The sequence below is a fragment of the Dryobates pubescens genome, chromosome 11 (assembly GCF_014839835.1).
Source record: "Dryobates pubescens isolate bDryPub1 chromosome 11, bDryPub1.pri, whole genome shotgun sequence".
Taxonomy (NCBI): domain Eukaryota; kingdom Metazoa; phylum Chordata; class Aves; order Piciformes; family Picidae; genus Dryobates; species Dryobates pubescens.
The window spans coordinates 9,862,600-9,879,492 of record NC_071622.1 but is presented as its reverse complement, the minus strand read 5'-3'; the positions used below and the strand labels follow the sequence as shown (position 1 = coordinate 9,879,492).

General features: G+C 49.4%; 1 protein-coding gene across 3 annotated transcripts in view; it reads left to right on the top strand.

Annotated features, from left to right (window-relative positions):
* The window catches only part of PBX1 (PBX homeobox 1), a 155,094-nt gene extending 140,787 nt beyond the window's left edge, over positions 1-14,307 (top strand). For 2 of the 3 annotated variants that reach the window (XM_054164953.1, XM_054164952.1), the window contains exons 7-9: positions 3,219-3,331; positions 4,833-4,922; positions 11,497-14,307. In XM_054164953.1, the coding sequence (XP_054020928.1) occupies positions 3,219-3,331; positions 4,833-4,922; positions 11,497-11,589 (296 nt within the window). In that variant the 3' untranslated portion in view covers positions 11,590-14,307. The remainder of the gene's footprint in view (positions 1-3,218; positions 3,332-4,832; positions 4,923-11,496) is intronic. The other variant, XM_009901925.2, reaches the window with a different exon arrangement.
* The last annotated feature ends 2,586 nt before the right edge of the window (positions 14,308-16,893 follow it).

Sequence of the window (16,893 nt, the reverse complement as noted above, 5' to 3'; positions counted from 1 at the left end):
ATGAGGGGTGAAAGAGATCTTTTTGTGGACGTTGTTACAATTTAGACTTTAATCCAGTGAAAGTTCCAGTGGCAAGATCTAACTGCTGTAGCTTGTTTAAACATTCCCAGCGCTCTTTCTGAAGCTGATGATGAAACTGATAGAAACTCAACACTAAGAAAGAGTGACGATAGGTCTTGGGTTTGGTTAAGATGTCTGGATTCTGAAGAAGAACCTCTCTTCCACACTGCTATGAAAAGTGTTGGGTTTTCTGGTGGGGTTCTTTTCTGTCTAAGCACAACAGCATCAAGGGACTTCATGCCAAAATCAGAGTTCAAAGATGGTTGTTACCTCTTGGTTCTTGAGGAGCCCCAGATGAAACGAAGACCACTGAAGCCTTTCAGAGGGACAGATTAGATTTATGATGGAGCCTCCTCTAGCAAAAGGATTTGACTTGTATTCATGGATTTTGTCCCCATAGAGAATACCAGAGTCATAATTTTCAGGGCTCTTCGCATTCCTTCCCCCTCAGCCACCTGAGTACATCAGCCTCTCTTAGCCATGTCTCTGAGCCTTTGGGCCATCGTAATTTTCATACGTGGCTGGTACGTAGGCAGCGGAGTGCTGAAGCAGCAGAGCCACTGCGCAAAGAGCTGACTGCAATTACAGCTCTGATACAGATGCATCCATACATGTGGGGCCATTGGTATGCGCATATTTATCCCTGCATCCACATCAGCAGAAGACATATTTACCATTTAGGGATGCACATAGATTGTGAAAGCACCCTGTGCCAATAGCCCTCTAGATCTTGGAAGTGACAGCTCCAGCGCTCCTCATGATTTCCGAGACACCAGTGCTCTTCAGAACTGGAGTTTGGGGCTGTTTGTTTATTTTTATTTCCTCCCTCCCAGTCTCAGTTTTACAGCCAGGTTTGTTAAGTTTTAATAAAATATCAGTTAAGTTTATGGCATTTTTATCTGTTATTGTTGTTACAATTTTCTTTTGGTGAGGGAAAGCGAGATGAAATGTTGCTGTGCTAGGGGCAGAATGATAGCAGTGGCCTGTCAGGTGCTCAGGGATTTCCGAGTCCTCTTCCCAGCTCTGCCACTGATTATTTGCGTGATCTCAAAGGAGGAGAAGACTATTCTCTGCTTTTTGTGAGCAGTAGCTGCCAAGTACTTAGATTCTCAGCCAGTGCAGCAGTAGGAAGCCGAGTTCCTGTCCTGTGCTTATGCCAGTGGTCAAAGCGATCATTCAGAAAACAGGGTAGGAAGCGTCTCTGTGGAGGTGAGAAGTGCCCATCTTCGTGCTTACAGTTGCGTAGTGTCAGGGTGGGCAATCCTCATTCAGCCAGCTCAGTTCCCTAGACTTTTTGCTGTTAAAATAGCAAGTAACCTGAGAGGTTGGGAAGTGACAGGAGCCCTTTGCCAGCTGAGCAGAGGAGGTGATGGTTACAGCTGCCTTCTGACTAGTCCTGGTTATTTTATGCAGCGCTGTGGGATTGCTCTCTGGAGCAGGTTGGGCAGGGTTGACAGTGAGCACCGACAGTGAGCTATTCCTAGCTCTGCTCTTTGCAGGCACCTGTGGGAAGGTCCTGATCCAAGACTTACTGTGCTCAGTATGAGTCTTTCTCTTGACTGTCTTGGGCATTTTATCTAGCAGTGATGTTTTTGCTTTCCCTCAATCCTGAGAATTGTTAGCACCTGACAAAAGAGCCAGCTGTAAAGAGAGCAGCAGAGAATTTAGTGACAATTAAGTCTCCAGCACAGACCTTCCATTTCTGTCCTGACCTTTCTTCGAGGTGGCTTTTTTCAGAGGAGCTTTCCTGGTCCACCTCCAGGGTAGAGCTGGGGTCTGTCCAGAGTGTTCCTTCCTTCTACAGCAAAGGGAGGGGAATTGGGAGGCATTTTTCAGAGCTTACGCATGAGCCATAGTTGGGCAATTCCACCAGGACTGTGGTTGCCAGTCTTCCAAGCTGGAAGTGGCAGTGGAGAAGCTGAGAGTGTATTTGGGGTTGGAGCTGAAAGCATAGCTGACCTGGGCCCCTCAAGTCTCTCCTTTCCAAGGCTAACGTCATGTATATAACCAAACCTTGCACGTTGAGCTGCCTCACACTTAACGCGCTGATCTGCACGACAAGTTCTGAAATAATCCCATACAATCTTTTTATTTATTTTTAACCCCCTTCCCTCCTTCCCCACCTGCCAGTTACACGATGGGTTTGTTCCTCCCTTTCAATAGTTGAGGAGGTGCTCAGATATCAAAGCAGAAAATGTTGCTTCTGCAAAGGCAGAAGATGGTTTTTTAACGTTTTCTTTCCCTCCTGATCCCACTCAGCTGTCTTCGCCCATTACCATTTTGTAGCCTGACATTGGCGACTGGTGCATGCAGTGGGGAATTTGCTTACAGAGCTCATTCTTCTGGGGCAGCTGGCCCAGGAGGGCTGTGACACCCTTGCGTTTTCTCATGGCCCATCACAATGAAAGACACTTGCCAACATGATGTGTACTGGGACTCTAGCCCAGGTGCCTTCAACGTTTTTTGCAAGTCTTTGCTCCTGGTGCAATATAGTTCCCAGGAGTCATAAGTTCCTGATGTCCTGAAGGAAAACCCCATACACTGCTCCCTTGCAGAGCTCCTTGTGGCTCAGCAGGAGCTCCAGCCTTAGAACTGGATTGTGTCTGGATGTGTTCACCCTGCACAGAGCACCACAGTGCAGATTTACCCACCTCAATCTGAGCTTCTCAAACGCAGCAGTAGCGTGGGTCTGGTTCTCCCTGCTTAAAAGGCTTCTGCTCTTGACAGTGAGGCTTGTGTGGGTAATTCTGTTCTCCAGTGCAGTCTGACAGGTGGGCACCTCCAACAACCAAGATTTTCAAAGCTTCCTGAAGGATTTTGATGCCCTGAAATGAAGGGAAAGGGCTGTCCAAGTTCTCTAGTCTGGGTTTTGTCTCTGTTGAAAGCATGAAGAGTCCTTCCTCCAGCTGAGGAGCTGTTGAAGAATGTTCTTGGCATTGAGCTGTAACAACATGTGGCTTTGAATAACCTCAAGAGTGCATCCTTTTGTGTTTTTTTTTTCCCTTCTGTTTTGCTTGCTCTGTTCTTCATACTACTAACCTGACTGTGTGTTTTGTTTTTGTGGTTGCTTTGCATGGTGTTCCTTCCTCTTGGCTGAGAGTCATGGGGTGGATCTTTTTCCTTTCTGTGATTCAGGTGCCTCACTCTTTCCTTTCCAGGTTCTTCCAGTTCTTTTAACATGTCAAACTCTGGAGATTTGTTCATGAGCGTGCAGTCTCTCAATGGGGATTCTTACCAAGGGGCCCAGGTTGGAGCCAACGTGCAGTCACAGGTAGGGACCCATCCGATGTACTGCCAGTGAATGCATTAGTGTTGGAGGAGCCTTTGATTGTATTGGCACTTCTCCCTCACGTCCGAAAAGAGCAAATCTCAACCAGCACAAACCAACCAACCAACACTTAAAAAAGGCAAACCAAACCAGTAAACCAACCAACCAAAAAAAGCAACAGCAACAACCACCCAAAAAAAAATACCAATCTAAAAGAAACCAAAACCAAACACCCAACCAAACCAACAACCATGGTCTTGAGGAGACTTGCCCACACTTTGTGAATGCATTTGGCTCTGGCTTGATAGTCGTACTAGGAGGAGAGGAGGTTTAGGAGAACAGGCACGAACTCAAAACAGATGAGGTTGAGGTTCTGCTTACTTTATTCTTCCAAGGCAAGGGGCCAGATGTATGGACTGGTGTCTGGTTTTACAAGGCTTCCACTAACTCCTTTGGTGCTGACCCAAGCGTCTGCTGAAAGGCAAGAAATGTTCCAGTACACAGCTAGATTTTTTTTCTTTTTTTTCCTTCTTTTTTTTCGTCTTTTTTAATTAAAAGCCACCCTTCACCATCTCCCCACCTCCCCAGAGCACATGCAGTCACACCACCCATGTGCCTGCCAGACAGACAGAATGAGGGACCTTTGAGCAGCATTATTCAAACATCAGTTCATGCTTTGGGTAAAAAAGAATTTGTGATAGCCAGGAACTCACTCAGATGTCCCACCTCCCATCCAATGTCCAGATTGCCACGAGTCCCCTCTCTGGCATCTAAGGCTCTGTACTGTGTTGGGAGATGACAATTACTCTGACACTTCTGCATCTGGCAAGGAGAGCTCTCTAAAGGCAAGGTTGCTCCCCTCGGAGTGCTGGTGCAGCACAAGCGTACCATCCGTGAGCAACGAGATGTGCTTGCCATGCGTGCTGCTGCCGGGGCTGGGCTGGAGAAGTGGAGGGAGAGGAACAGGGCATCTAGATGAGAGCTGCTGGTGCCCTTGCCATGGTAGGTATGTCCTCTTCCTGGGCACTCCAGTGAAGGTGCTCAGCCAACTCTGAGGGTCTCCTTCCACTGCTGTGATCTTCCCAGTGCTTTGGGGCCAAAGGCTGGAAGACGGTAGGGGTAGGAACGTGGTGCACAGTGGAATGGGTTGAGCATAATGGTGGAGCTGGCCACAGTCATGTTCTCCAGGTGGTGCCATGCTACACTTGCCATGCTCTTCTCCCTATCCACTCTTGTCACAAGGCTTGGGACCAAGAAGAGCATGAAAAGACCACCAAGGCAGGCAGGGAGGGGGGAAGTGGCAAGTGAAGCAGGAGTGGTCCTTTGGCTCAGCTCTCACAAGACCTACTGTGGTTCTCTTTTCTCCCTCTTTGAAGTACATATTATTATTACTTAATTATTATTACTGTTTGGTTTTGTCATGCCAAAGATGAACCAAAGCGGCTTTGCCCAGTAACCTTTCATTCACTCTAATTTGTGTCTTTGTTGTCCTTGGTCTGTTTAGGTGGATACCCTTCGCCATGTTATCAGCCAGACAGGAGGATACAGTGACGGACTCGCAGCAAGTCAGATGTATAGTCCGCAGGGCATCAGTGTAAGGAAAAAAAAAACCCTAGGCTCGGGTTCTTGTTTTATTTTATTTTCATTTTTGTTCTCTCACTACCAATTATTTCAAAGCCATAGGGCTCAGAATGCCACTTAGTAGGACTTGTCTTTGCTTTTACGGTCACCTAGTTTATTGCTTCTGTATCGGTCACGCCAACGGCAGAGCTCTGCCCACAAAAAAAGTGGCGACCGGGCAGGCTTTGTGCAGGCAGCTGGCGTCTAGGACTGTCAGAGGCGATCAGTGTTTGCCTGGCACCTGCGGCCACACGCGCTCGGCCGAGAGGAGCTGCTAAACAGGTGACACCTCCTGTAACCGCGGTGGAGAATGTCACTGCAAACACCATGGTCCAGAAATGGCTCCGCGCTGAGGCCAATGGCACCGTCCTGGAGCGACCAGCTAAAAATAACCCATCCCTGGCCGCCATCCGAAAGCGTGGCGGCGATGGGGTTGGCAGCAACGGCGATTGCAAATAAAAGGAGGAAAAAAACCAAACAAAGCCAACCAACGTCAACCCAAGAAAGCCTCGCCCAACAGGACTCGGGCAGCGTGCGAGGGGGAGGGCGGTCTCCAGAGCATCTTCTCCTTGTTCTTGGGTGCGCTGGCGGGTTCTGACTAGCATGAAAATTCGTAGCGACAAGCTGTGTCGCACAGGGGGAAATCGATCAGACACACACAAGGAGAACCCAGTGTAGATTCGGGACAGCAATCCAAATTCATTTCTCAGATCAATCGTCCGCCATCTCAGCAGTGCTGACAGCAAGCTGGGAGAAGAGGGCAGCCTTGAAAAGGAGGCTGAGAGTGGATGGTGGCAGTGGTGTCCAGGGTGGCACAGAGCAGGGGGGCGCTGGCCTTGGACATGACTGGCTGCTATGGTCTCCATCAAGGAGTTTGAAGGTTGAGGTGGCTTCAGGCTGAACAGGAAGGTGGTGGTCCTCCAGGTGGGATGGTAGTCCAGCTACTGAGCACCCCAGTGAGGTGCACTGTCCAGTCCCATCATCCTCCCAACTCAGGACTTGTGCCATTTGTCACCTTGGCTGCCACCATCTTTGGGCCCTCAGTGTGTTGCGAGGAGAAGGTGCAGACGGAGGGGCGCAGTGGGACAGGGGCCTGTGCTCCCCTCTCCTGCGGGCGCCGGGGCTTAGTGGGCAGCTTGACGTCAGGAAGCAGAGGCAGGGAGGATTTGTGAAGTAATGTAATTGAACATGTGCAGATAATTATGTCTCATTACATAAGCCCGTTGCAAAAACGGCACTTGGAAATGCCACATGAAAGAGCCTATCGTTCCGCATTAACTTCTCCCCGCGCTGAATTTATTCCCTTTCTGGCTTTTTAATACTTGGAGAGTAAATGAATCGCAGGCTGATCATGATAAGAGATGATACTTTTGTATAAATTAAAATACCCCCAAGGAAAGAGGCTGAGCTGATTATGGTTCCACTTGGCTCAGAAAATAACAGTGGGCTGGGTTAAGCCAAAAATTTTTTTTTTGGGGGGGGAGGGTTGCTGCTGGGGATTACAAGGCAGGGAGAGGACCACGGTGGAGAGGAGAAGAAAGAGGTGGTGGAAACTCAAAAGCCGAATAGGACAGGGAGAAGCTGGTATGGTATTACTGGCTGTGGTAATGGTGGAACCAGTGTTGCCACGAGCAGTGGTATACCCTGCACTTCCCAAATGAAGATCTGAGGACCTGGTGCGATGGCATCTGATGACTTGGGCTGGTTTTCAGGGAAAGCAGGAGCCCACATTTGCCCGAATTGGATGTTGTTCAGACAGGGGCAGGGTGGCAACTGGGCAAACCCACCTGGATTTGTGAGGCGGCACTTATTTCCCCATAAAGCGGTGGTAAGCGTGGGGAGCAAGGCAGGGAGTCCAGAGCTGAGCAGATAGTGTAGGAAGCATCTTCTAGGTTGTCTCTCCATCTCTAAGTGTTTTGCTTCTCCTATAACCCAGGCAGCGTGCTCCTGCTTGTAGCTGTTATTGCCACTTTATTGTCTTTCCATCCAGCTAGGTCCTTTAGTGGACCACAGTTGGTCCACCCTTCAAGTGTGGCTGCCCTCTGGGAAGCATTGATCCTGGGGAAGGTCCTGGGGAACTGCTCAGTGAAGGCAGGGCAGCTGTCTAGTAGCAGGCAGGGCTTTCCCTGCCTCTCCCCTGAACCCTTTAATGCCAAGGAAGAGTAATGGGATACGGAGGAAAGCTGCTAGTGACACAGAGAGCTGCCGTCCCCGTGTCACCCGAGCATCCCCATGAGCTGCTGAAAGGAGATGAGCTGAAACCTAGTCAAGAGCCCTGTCACAACGATGTCTGCACAGGGCTGAGGCTAAGTCATCCCCGGAGCCCGTCAGGGCTGGGAAGTCAGCGGCAGGTTGCCCAGCTCCACTGCAGCAAACCTTGGCAGGGGAGACAATGCTCGGGGTTTGCCTTCCTTGATGGAGGATGAATTTTTAAATGTGTGTAAGTCATGACAGCTGAGGACAGGAATCCACCCAAAGCCCCTTCCCTCTGTGGCTCTGCTGCTCCACGGCTGACAGGCGGCTCAGCGGGGCTCTGCATCGTTAGCAGGATAATGGGCAATGTCCCTGGGCCATCACCTTCTCCACGGCCCACGGTGATGCTGAGCAGAGCAAGATCAGCTGCCTTCAGCTGCCTTCTCCTCCGCAGGTGAGACAGCATGGGGCAGCACCAGTCCTAGAAAGGGACAGGGATGCTCTTAGTAATGGAGGGCTGGTAGAGGCCGGTTGAGGATACCCAGACTTGGGTAGCAGTGAGAGGAAGGAGGGAGGCCCTAAACTGAAAGGAGAGGGTGTTTGGGGCCTGAGCCAGCCACTTCTCCAAGTTTTGAGTTTGAGGTGTTTTGCACTGTTATGTGTTTGCTATCTCTGCACCCACCCAGAATTCCCTAAAGCTTGAGGTTTCAAAGCAACTAGATGTCCAGGTTCTGGTGGGTTCCAGCAGAAGTTAGGTCTTTGTGGCAGTAATCCCCTGGAGGATCTCAACCCAAAACATCACCCTTCCTGCCACTGCCCACTGGCCCTAAATCCACAAAGTTTTAGGCCCCCATCTGCTAATCAACAAATGAACTGTAGTCAAATGAAAGAAAAACCTTTCAGAAGTATGTTTTTGACCTTTAATTTAATTTGGATAATTTAAAAGTCTACAATAAGGGGCTATTTTTTTATCTCACAGAGGGTTTTTATTGAAAACCACTGTTGTGCAGAGCTGTGTCTGTTTACAGAGCAGTGTCTGTGACCATGATGGTGATGGCCAGCTGCAGGGTGTGATGTTCAGTTTTGCATCCACTGTTGTTGTTGGGCACCGGGACCTATAGGAGATAAGACCTTGGCACTTGTGCTGCGACCCTCTTCTCTAACAATTTGGGCCTTGAAAAGGAAATTGTTCTGTTCCTCAGCAGACTACAGTTCATCATTGTGATCACAGCCTGGGATATATAAGTTGGTCTAGCAGAGCCTCGGTGCCTGAGTTACATCGATCAAGGCAGCCTTAGTGTGCTCTGAAGACTGCTGACATGACTCTTGGAAACTGATAGCCAGGCAAGGCTGGATTCTCTGGTGTGTAATAGGAACTTCAGTGCATATCATATGGAGACTCTGATACAAGCTCTTAATAGCTCAGAGATCTGAAACCTCTTAGAGGCTACTCTCCATCTGTCAGACATGCTGGTATGTGGTGTGTTTGGAAGCTGACCTGACACCCTGCCTTCTTGGTGAGACAAGGATTTGGTTACAGAAGGTAGGACATCAAGACAGTGAAGTGGAAGGTGCCTTTACAAATTGGCAGAAAGGCATCTCCCAGCCCCATGAGTGAAGAGCCAACCAGATTTGCTGGTGGTGACAAAAATGTTATGAGACCTGTGGAAAAGGGCATCGAAATTAGTTGCTTGAGCAATCCATTGCTGGCATTCCACCTCTTGGACACTCACCAGAGACTTGCCCATGCTCTTGCACCAGAAGATGATGTATGAAAAGATGTCATGGTGACCATTGCACTGTCTTCAGCTTCTGCTCCTCCTGAAGAAGTCAGAGCTGTGTGCAGAGGCTACCCAGAGGATCTGTAACAAGCAGCAGCTGCCTCAGAAGACTCACTCATCTTTGGGGGAGATCTCGAAGGGTTTAATACAGTCGGTTCCCAAAGGATTTCCTTGCTTCGGAGAGAGGCAGGGTAGAATTGGATGCATTTTGCATGTGGCAGCAAGAAGGCAAACTCCAGGAACGGAAGGATGAGTGCTGATGGTGCCTGCATTTCCTCTGCCTGGGGAAGGATCCAGCCTTCTCATGGAGGGCTTGTCATGGCCAACCCTGGGGCCTCCTTTCCACCGCTGGACCCATAACTTGGGACCTGCTCAGGATGGAGGAGCCAGGAGGGTGGTAGTCTGTGGAGTGTGCCCAAATCCAGGTTGTCCTCTCCTCAGCATCCCTTTGACTTACTGAATGCAACCAAGGTGATAATCGGCATCACAATCTCCTGCCACACACAAAAGGCTGATTCCCAGTCAGGAGTACCATGGGGCTCCCAGCACTCTGAGGGGGGCAGGCTGCTAACCACCGAGGCATCGCAAGATGTTCTCCTTCTTGCTCCTTGCAACAGCAGCATGCAAAAGCCTCGCTAAAAATAGTGGAGCACAATAGGGACGGAGGCCTGCTCGGCACGGCCCCCTCCGCTCTCCCCCTCCTGCTCGCTGTAATGACCCTGCAAACACTAAATGGCATCTGAGTGCATTAAGCAGCAAACTCTCCGGTGACATAGCAATTACGGCTCTGAAATAGATTTGGTGCGTCACGGAAGATAAGGGTTTTGAAAGTTTCTGTTGTGATTATAGCTTGTAACTCCAACAAATAACAGGCTTGGTAATAAGAGGCTGCCAGCACAGCTATTGTGGTTCTCTCTCACTGATGGCACGTAAATTGCTATTAATGTCCTAAGTGTACTTGAATATGCCAGTCTCGGGGCGGTGGAGTTGGCTCTGTGTCTCTTTTTACGCGGCCTGTCATTGTCGGGCTGATAATCTACAGTAATTGCTGCCTCTTGCAGCGGTCCAAGACGTGTGAGGGTGGATATTGCATCTTGGGGAGTGCAGGGATAGTGGGACGGGGCCTGGCTGCGGGTGGAAGTTAGCGGGGGGTGGTGGACACGGTGAGGTCTCTACACAGGCAAAAAGCACGCAGGGATAGTAACATCTGTGCGTAGCCTAGTTTCATGCTTGTACCCACAGTGAAGTGGAGCAGGCTTTGCTGACCTTCTAGCAAGCTCAGGCCATGATTTCTATCTTCCTTGCTGTTGCCTGAATGCCTTTGCAGGGGAAGAACACACAAGCCCATTGTGTGTGCGCACATCTCTGACTTCCTTACTTTGTGCGTGTCCAACCGCAAGGTTATTCCATCCCTCAAAATGTTGGTCCCCATGGCTTACCTATGGTCACCTCTTTGCTCCCACATTGGCTGACTCTTGGCCAGGCAGGAGCTGGTCAACAGCATGGACAACCTTCTGGTGAGTCCCGGACAGCTGCTTGGTGCTGTGAAGCTTTTCCTACTCTTACCCATTTGGTGGTCTGCGGGGTCTCAGCTGGTGGCACCAGTGATGGATGCTCAGCGCTGGAGGCAGCGGGACAGGCAGCTGGAGAGGGTGAGCAGCCTGGCACATCTGAAACAGGACAACGACTGCTACTGACTCGAGCTTGGGCAGAAGGATTAATTAGCTGAGCACTGAATCAATGTCAGGAGTGAGCAGAGGAGGTTGGGTATGTGGCATCTGCTCCTCTCCGACGGGGATGGCAACTGCAGAGTTGCAGCTTCTGTGCTCTGCTGGCTCCTGCCTACAGCAACTGGGGCTCTCCAGTAGCTCTGCTCTCAAGAGGATGAAGAATTTGACTCTGTGTCTTTTTTAGGAGAAGAAACAAGTTGTCCATTGTGTTTTGCTGTATGAACCCTCAAATGGAATATAGAGGTGGCATGTCTGTTGCACAGTGGTTTGGGGTCTCTTGAGGAGGGGTGATGGGAAGCATGGAGAACCAGCCTTGGGGTGGCAGAAATTGGCTTCTGGTTTTACTGCAAAGCAAGGAAGGGATTGTTTTGTTGGGAGCAAAGAGGTGCCCCAAATCCTCATACTTGGCCATCATGGTGACAGGAGGTGTGTGGGCATTGTGTCTTCTCTGCAACAAGGCTTGGTGCTGATGGCTTCCCCCTGTGCAGGATGGAATTTCTGGAGTGAGATGTTGGCTGTTTTCTCCTTTCATATGGAGAAAGGTCCTATTGGGGGGTTAAAACATCCCCAATCCTGCAGAAATGTGCATTTTTTCAGGGACAGAATTCCCATGAGCACTTGCAGTTTATCAAAGCCCCAGGTTTTGACAGGACTGTTTCCAGCTCCATTCTTCTGATGGAGGCCCATGGCCTGTGGTGGGTTGGGGGAGCTGGTGGGGACATCTTTGTGTCCTGCACTGGCGCCTGCTGAGGGAGGAGCAGTGGGATGCAAGGCAAATGGGTGGCTTAAGTAGGGCTAGGCATGCCGTTCGGTAGCTCATGTCTCCATGTCTCCCTTCCCACAGGCTAATGGAGGTTGGCAAGACGCTACTACCCCGTCGTCGGTGACCTCCCCCACAGAAGGCCCTGGCAGCGTTCACTCTGATACCTCCAACTGATCTCCCAGCAAATTGCATCCCTGGCTGAGCCGGCCCCGGCGGGGGTGGGAGGGGAGGGGGCCTCTCCTAACACCGCAGCAGTCAGACTGGAGGTGAACCCAATCAGCACACACAAGAAGACTCCTTCTCTTCTCTTCTCTTCGTCGGGATGCTTTTTTCAGCCAATCTGGACACTTCTTTATACTCTCTTCCCTTTCTTTTCTGGGTAGAAGCCGCTTTCCCCCTCCCTTGCCACCACCACAACACCACTCCCTTCACCTTCTCACCCCATCCCACCACCGAAGGAAATGTCAACAGGTAGAAGGATTTTCAGGAGGAAAAACAAAAATCCACCACCGCCACTCAAATCCACCCCAAAGCAGTGTATGGCCTCGTGCTGGGCATCTTCCTGAGGAGCCACCAACGTACCTCAGTCACGTCTCGCTCCTTTCCTAGCAGGCAGCCCCCTCAGCCCTGTCTCTCATGCTACCTCTCCATAGGGAACCACAATCGCGGGCCTGCTGCCGCCTTGTCTCTGCCAGCTACGGCCCCTGCCAGTGCATCGCCTCCCCACACCCAGCCTGCCTCGGTGAGCTGTGCCCTGGGTGCTGCCAGTGACCAGGCAGGTGGATGCAGCTCCTGGTGCATGTAGGAGAAGGAGCCAGCATGTTCCCCTTTGCTTCCGAAAGGTACCGGCCCACTCCCAGCCCCAGGGAAACCACAGGCACTTCCGGGACCCTGCTCTGCTCTGCCCTGCCCACCCCCATCCCAAAGCTGGAGGAGCCATGAGACCCCACTACTCACCCTACCTGCTGTAGGGAGGGAAGTAGAGGAGGGAAGGGGCTGAGGCAGAGGTGGGCAAGAAACAGCCATCACTGGAAAAAGTGCTGAGCACCTCCAGAGTGTTGTGCATGGATGAGTGATTGGATGCCAGCAGTTTTCTCACAGCACCTGGGGAGTCCAGCAGTGGAGCTTTTCCTGGCAAGGGAAGTGTTTTGAGGGGTTGGCTCATGGTTTGGGGAGCATGCCATGCGGTAGAAGAGGAGGAGATGGGGTTCCCCAGTGCAGGTAGGACCCACAGAGGCTGATGGCACCTATGGTATTCCCAGAGCCCTTCTGGGCAGGCAGCAAGGGACAGGCAGAAGGATGCCAGAGGCTGAATGTGGGGGGGTGAGCACAGCAGCTGCTGTTGGTAACAGTTAATGCAACAGGTTTGATTGAGGGTGATGCCCTCTAGGATGGGTGGGTGTTCCTCTTGGGCATGTCTTTCTGCTGAAGCTACTGATTTTATCCTTCTGGGGTTACTCTGGGCAGTGGCATGCTAAGCCATGGGAGAACTTGAGGGATTTCTGACCAGCTCTTCTGATCCACTCTTGGACAACCGGTGATGGGTGGTAAGCAAGACTTTATCCTGCCAAAACACCCTTTCAGGCAGCTGGTGCTGGGAGAACGTGGCCTTCACTGAAGAGCAGGGTGAGAAGGCACCGGTTTGCCCTGCACAGGAGGCAGAGCTTTGTGCCAAGCAGTACTTACAGCCACCAGTTCTTCCAGCGGGCACAAGGAGGCTGAGCCAGCCTGCAGCAGGACCCTGGGTGTCGTGGGGACCGGTGACTGCAGCATGTCTGGCACTTTGTGATGGATCCGAACACCTCTTGGCCACAGCTCATGCTCTTGTATGTCTATGCCCACCCTGCCCGTACTAGTGCCAGCCATCTTGAGATGGAAACTGCCAGCACAGAGCAACATTAAGCAGGAACCATTCAAAATGAAAGCTCTGCCAGAAAAGTTTCCACCCTTCTGCTGGAAAAAATAAATGGTGATTAGTCTGCAGGCCAGAGTGGTGATGTGCCCACGGCTCTGACATGCTCTCAGATGGCAGCACAGGGCCAGCAGTGTGACTCACCTGAGGTGGAGATGAAGCCTGCCTTTCCTTGGGGAAAGGCCCAGAAGGCTCCTAAATGCCCACTCTGAAATTTGTGACTTTCTCCCAAATACGAAAGGTCCCAATCCAGTGGGTTTTCTGTTTCTGAGCTGGTGGAATCAGAGTAGGACATGAAAGTTGCAGCACAAGCTGCAGCTTGCTTCCTTTTTTTACATCTCCAGTGGTGGGACATTTTCTACTGCCTTTGCATCTGTGCCCAGGGATGGGGCTGTGTCACAGAGCATGATGTGACATGGGAGATCTAGGGCTGACTCCCAGCTGGGAATATATTAGGAGCAATGTGAAGGTCCTTTCCCTTTGAGAACAGTTAGGAGGTGCAGCCCATCTTGCCCAGCAATGCACCTTCCTGCTCTCCTCCTCCTCTTCCTGTGGCCTCCCCCAGTGCAGCCTTTTAACCATTTGCAGCTCATTGTAGATGAAGCTGTCCCAGCGAGATGTATTTCAGGGACATGGGACTGGACCAGCTCTGTTCTCTGGAGCAGCAACAGTGCTGTGCCTGTGGGAATGCCATGGTACCTCTTGGAAACCAACCAGGGATGAGCCAGAACCACCCACTTCCCACCACCATGCCAGGGCTGCTGACTCCTGCCCTGCAGCCCCACCTGTCCTGCCTGCACCCCCTGCCCAGGCACTTCACCTGCTCCTCCATGGTACTTTGCAAGCTTGGTCCCTCCGGTTCCCCTTGGCGCAGTCTCTCGCTTGCCTTTTCCTTTGCCTTTTTCTGTATTTGGGTTTTGTTTCTCCTCCGCTTCCCTTCCTCTCCCAACCCCTGAGTGTGTTGTGGGTTTATTTCCTCCTTTTTTTTTTTTTTTAAATACTGTTTTGTGTTTGTTTTTTTTCTGCCCAGAAAAACCCTGACTTCGATACCAAAAAAAAAAGAAAAAAAAAAAGAAAAACCACCACAAAAAAGAAAACCCCAACAAAGAAGAAAAAAACCAAACCCCAAACCCAACAAAAACAAAGCAAAAAACCCTAAAAAAAAAAAATTCCAAACAAAAAAGAATCAAACAAAAAAAAATTCAGACAAAAAATTCAGACAAAAAAATTCAAACACAAAAATTCAAACACAAAAATTCAAACACAAAAATTCAAACAAAAAAAAATCAAACACAAAAATTCAAACAAAAAATTCAAACAAAAAAAAAATATCCAAACAAAAATATCAAACAACAAAAAAATCAAACACATAAATTCAAACAAAAATTCAAACCAAAAAATCAAACAGAAAAATTCAGACAAAAAAAATCAAAAATTCAAACAAAAAAATTCAATTCAAACAAAAAAATTCAAAAAAATTCAAACAAAAAATTTCAAACAAAAAAATTCAAACAAAAAAAACCCCTGCAGAAAGTATATATATATAAAAAAAAAAAAACACACACAAAAAAAGGAAAAATACAAAAAAAAAACCCCAACCCTGATTCTTTCAGCTTTATTAACATTTTCCATTGTTTCTTGCGATTTGTGTCTCGTTCTTTGTAGTATTGATGATAACGAACATTTGATAATGAATGTTCTTGTATATTCAGATAAAGGAGAAGAAAAAAAAAAGACAAAAAAAAAAAAAGGAAAAAAAAAAAACACACAACCAAACCACAACAACAAAAACAAACCAGAAAAAAAGAAAACCAAAAACTGCAGTCGGAATTTAGTAGTTGTTTATAATAAAAGAATGCAAACCAACCCTTGCCCTCTTAGCACGCAGAATGGAGCGGGGAGAAGGTCCCAGCCCTGTTCTTTCCGTGGCAGCGAGCGCTTTGTTCCTGTATAGTTTTTTGACATCAAACTACCTACATTCATCTCCTTTCCCTTTACCCCCCACCCCATCCCCTTTTCTTTCTTTTTCTTTGGCTTGAGTTTTCCTTTCCCATGGATTTTTGGTGTTTGTTTGGGGGTTTTTTTTTGGGGTTCGTTCGGTTGGTTTGGGGTTTTTGTTGGTTGGTTTTATTTGGTTTGGGGTTGTTTGGGGTTTTTTTTAGGTTTCCTCCTCCCCGTTTTCTTGCATTTGTGAATTAGTTCCAGAACGCTAGGGAAAAGTGTAGAGTTGTGCACACTTCGTTTTTTTCTTCTGACACAATGTTTAAAAGGAAAAAAAAAAAACCAAAACAACAAAGACAAAAAAAAAAAGTGACAGTGATTTCATTTTGTAAAACTTGGGGAAAAAAGGGAAAAAAAAGGGTTGGAATAGTGAGCATTAATAGGTACAGTCTAACACTTTATGTTTCTTAACCTTGAGACCCAGAAATTGCCTTTTATCTTTTATTTTACTTGGTTTTTTTCCCTTCCCTTTTCTTTCTCCTTTTTTCTTGGCACTGTTTGGGAGGGTGTCATAGGTTAAGGGAAACGAAGAGTTAATTGGTGCAGTTGGCTGGGAATCGAAAGTGACTCCAAACTTACCAGCCTTGGGATTGGAGAAGTTAAAATGGAATTCTGGATGCTGTTGGCCTTGGTGCTTCGGCCTGTCACAGCTCTGGTTTACCACTGGATTAACTCTTAATTTCCCTTAACCTACAACGGGGGGGAGGGGGACGGGACTTTGATGATGATGCTGGGTTTGTTTGGACCTGTCCGAGACGACGGCCTTGCCACTTCCCCTGCGCTTTTGAGCTGTGACCCAAGTGATGTGAAAAGTGATGATGGTGGGGTTTTTTTGGGGGGGTAGTTTATGTTCTCTAAGATAGGTCCTCACTTCTTCTGGCACCCAACCCCAGAAGATCCTTAGGTGGCTGCTCTGGGGCTGGGCAGGGTGATTAAGTCTCTGGAGAAGGATGTAATCCCAAAGGGTTTTGGGGAGGAGGTGATGAGGAGTTGGGTGCTGAGACCCCATGAGTCTCCATGCCTGGGGGCAATGCCAGGCTGCCTGGAAGTGATGAAAGGCCATGAATCTACCCCAGAATGCGGGCTTCAACTCTCTTATGCTCTGCCTTGAGTCCTGGCAGTACCTTTGCCCCAAGGGTTTGCTGCCAGGGCCTTCCTGGCTTGGAGGCACCCACCAGCCCAACTGCAGCTCTTGGCCCCAGATAGGAGGGATTCGGAGAAAGGAAGGAAGCATTCCACCATGGACCTGCTTGAGGGTGGGTTCTCACAGCCTGATCCCAAGCCCTGGCTGCACAGGGGTGCTGGAAGTAGGAGGAAAAAAGAATGGGACATGGCCAAAAAGCCCCCAGAGGTAACCCAAAATGTCAGTGGCTGCAGGCTGGGGTTCAAGGAGAGCGCTGAGGAAGCCACTGGTTAGCCTCACTTCAGTCTTCTCTGAACACAGTGTCTCTGCTCTTCCCCAGACAAAACACCAGAGCCCCAAAACAGACAACAGCGCTTTTCACATCACTGAATGGTTTAGGGTTGGGGGGGGAGGGGGGGGACACACCTTATTTTTAATCCCT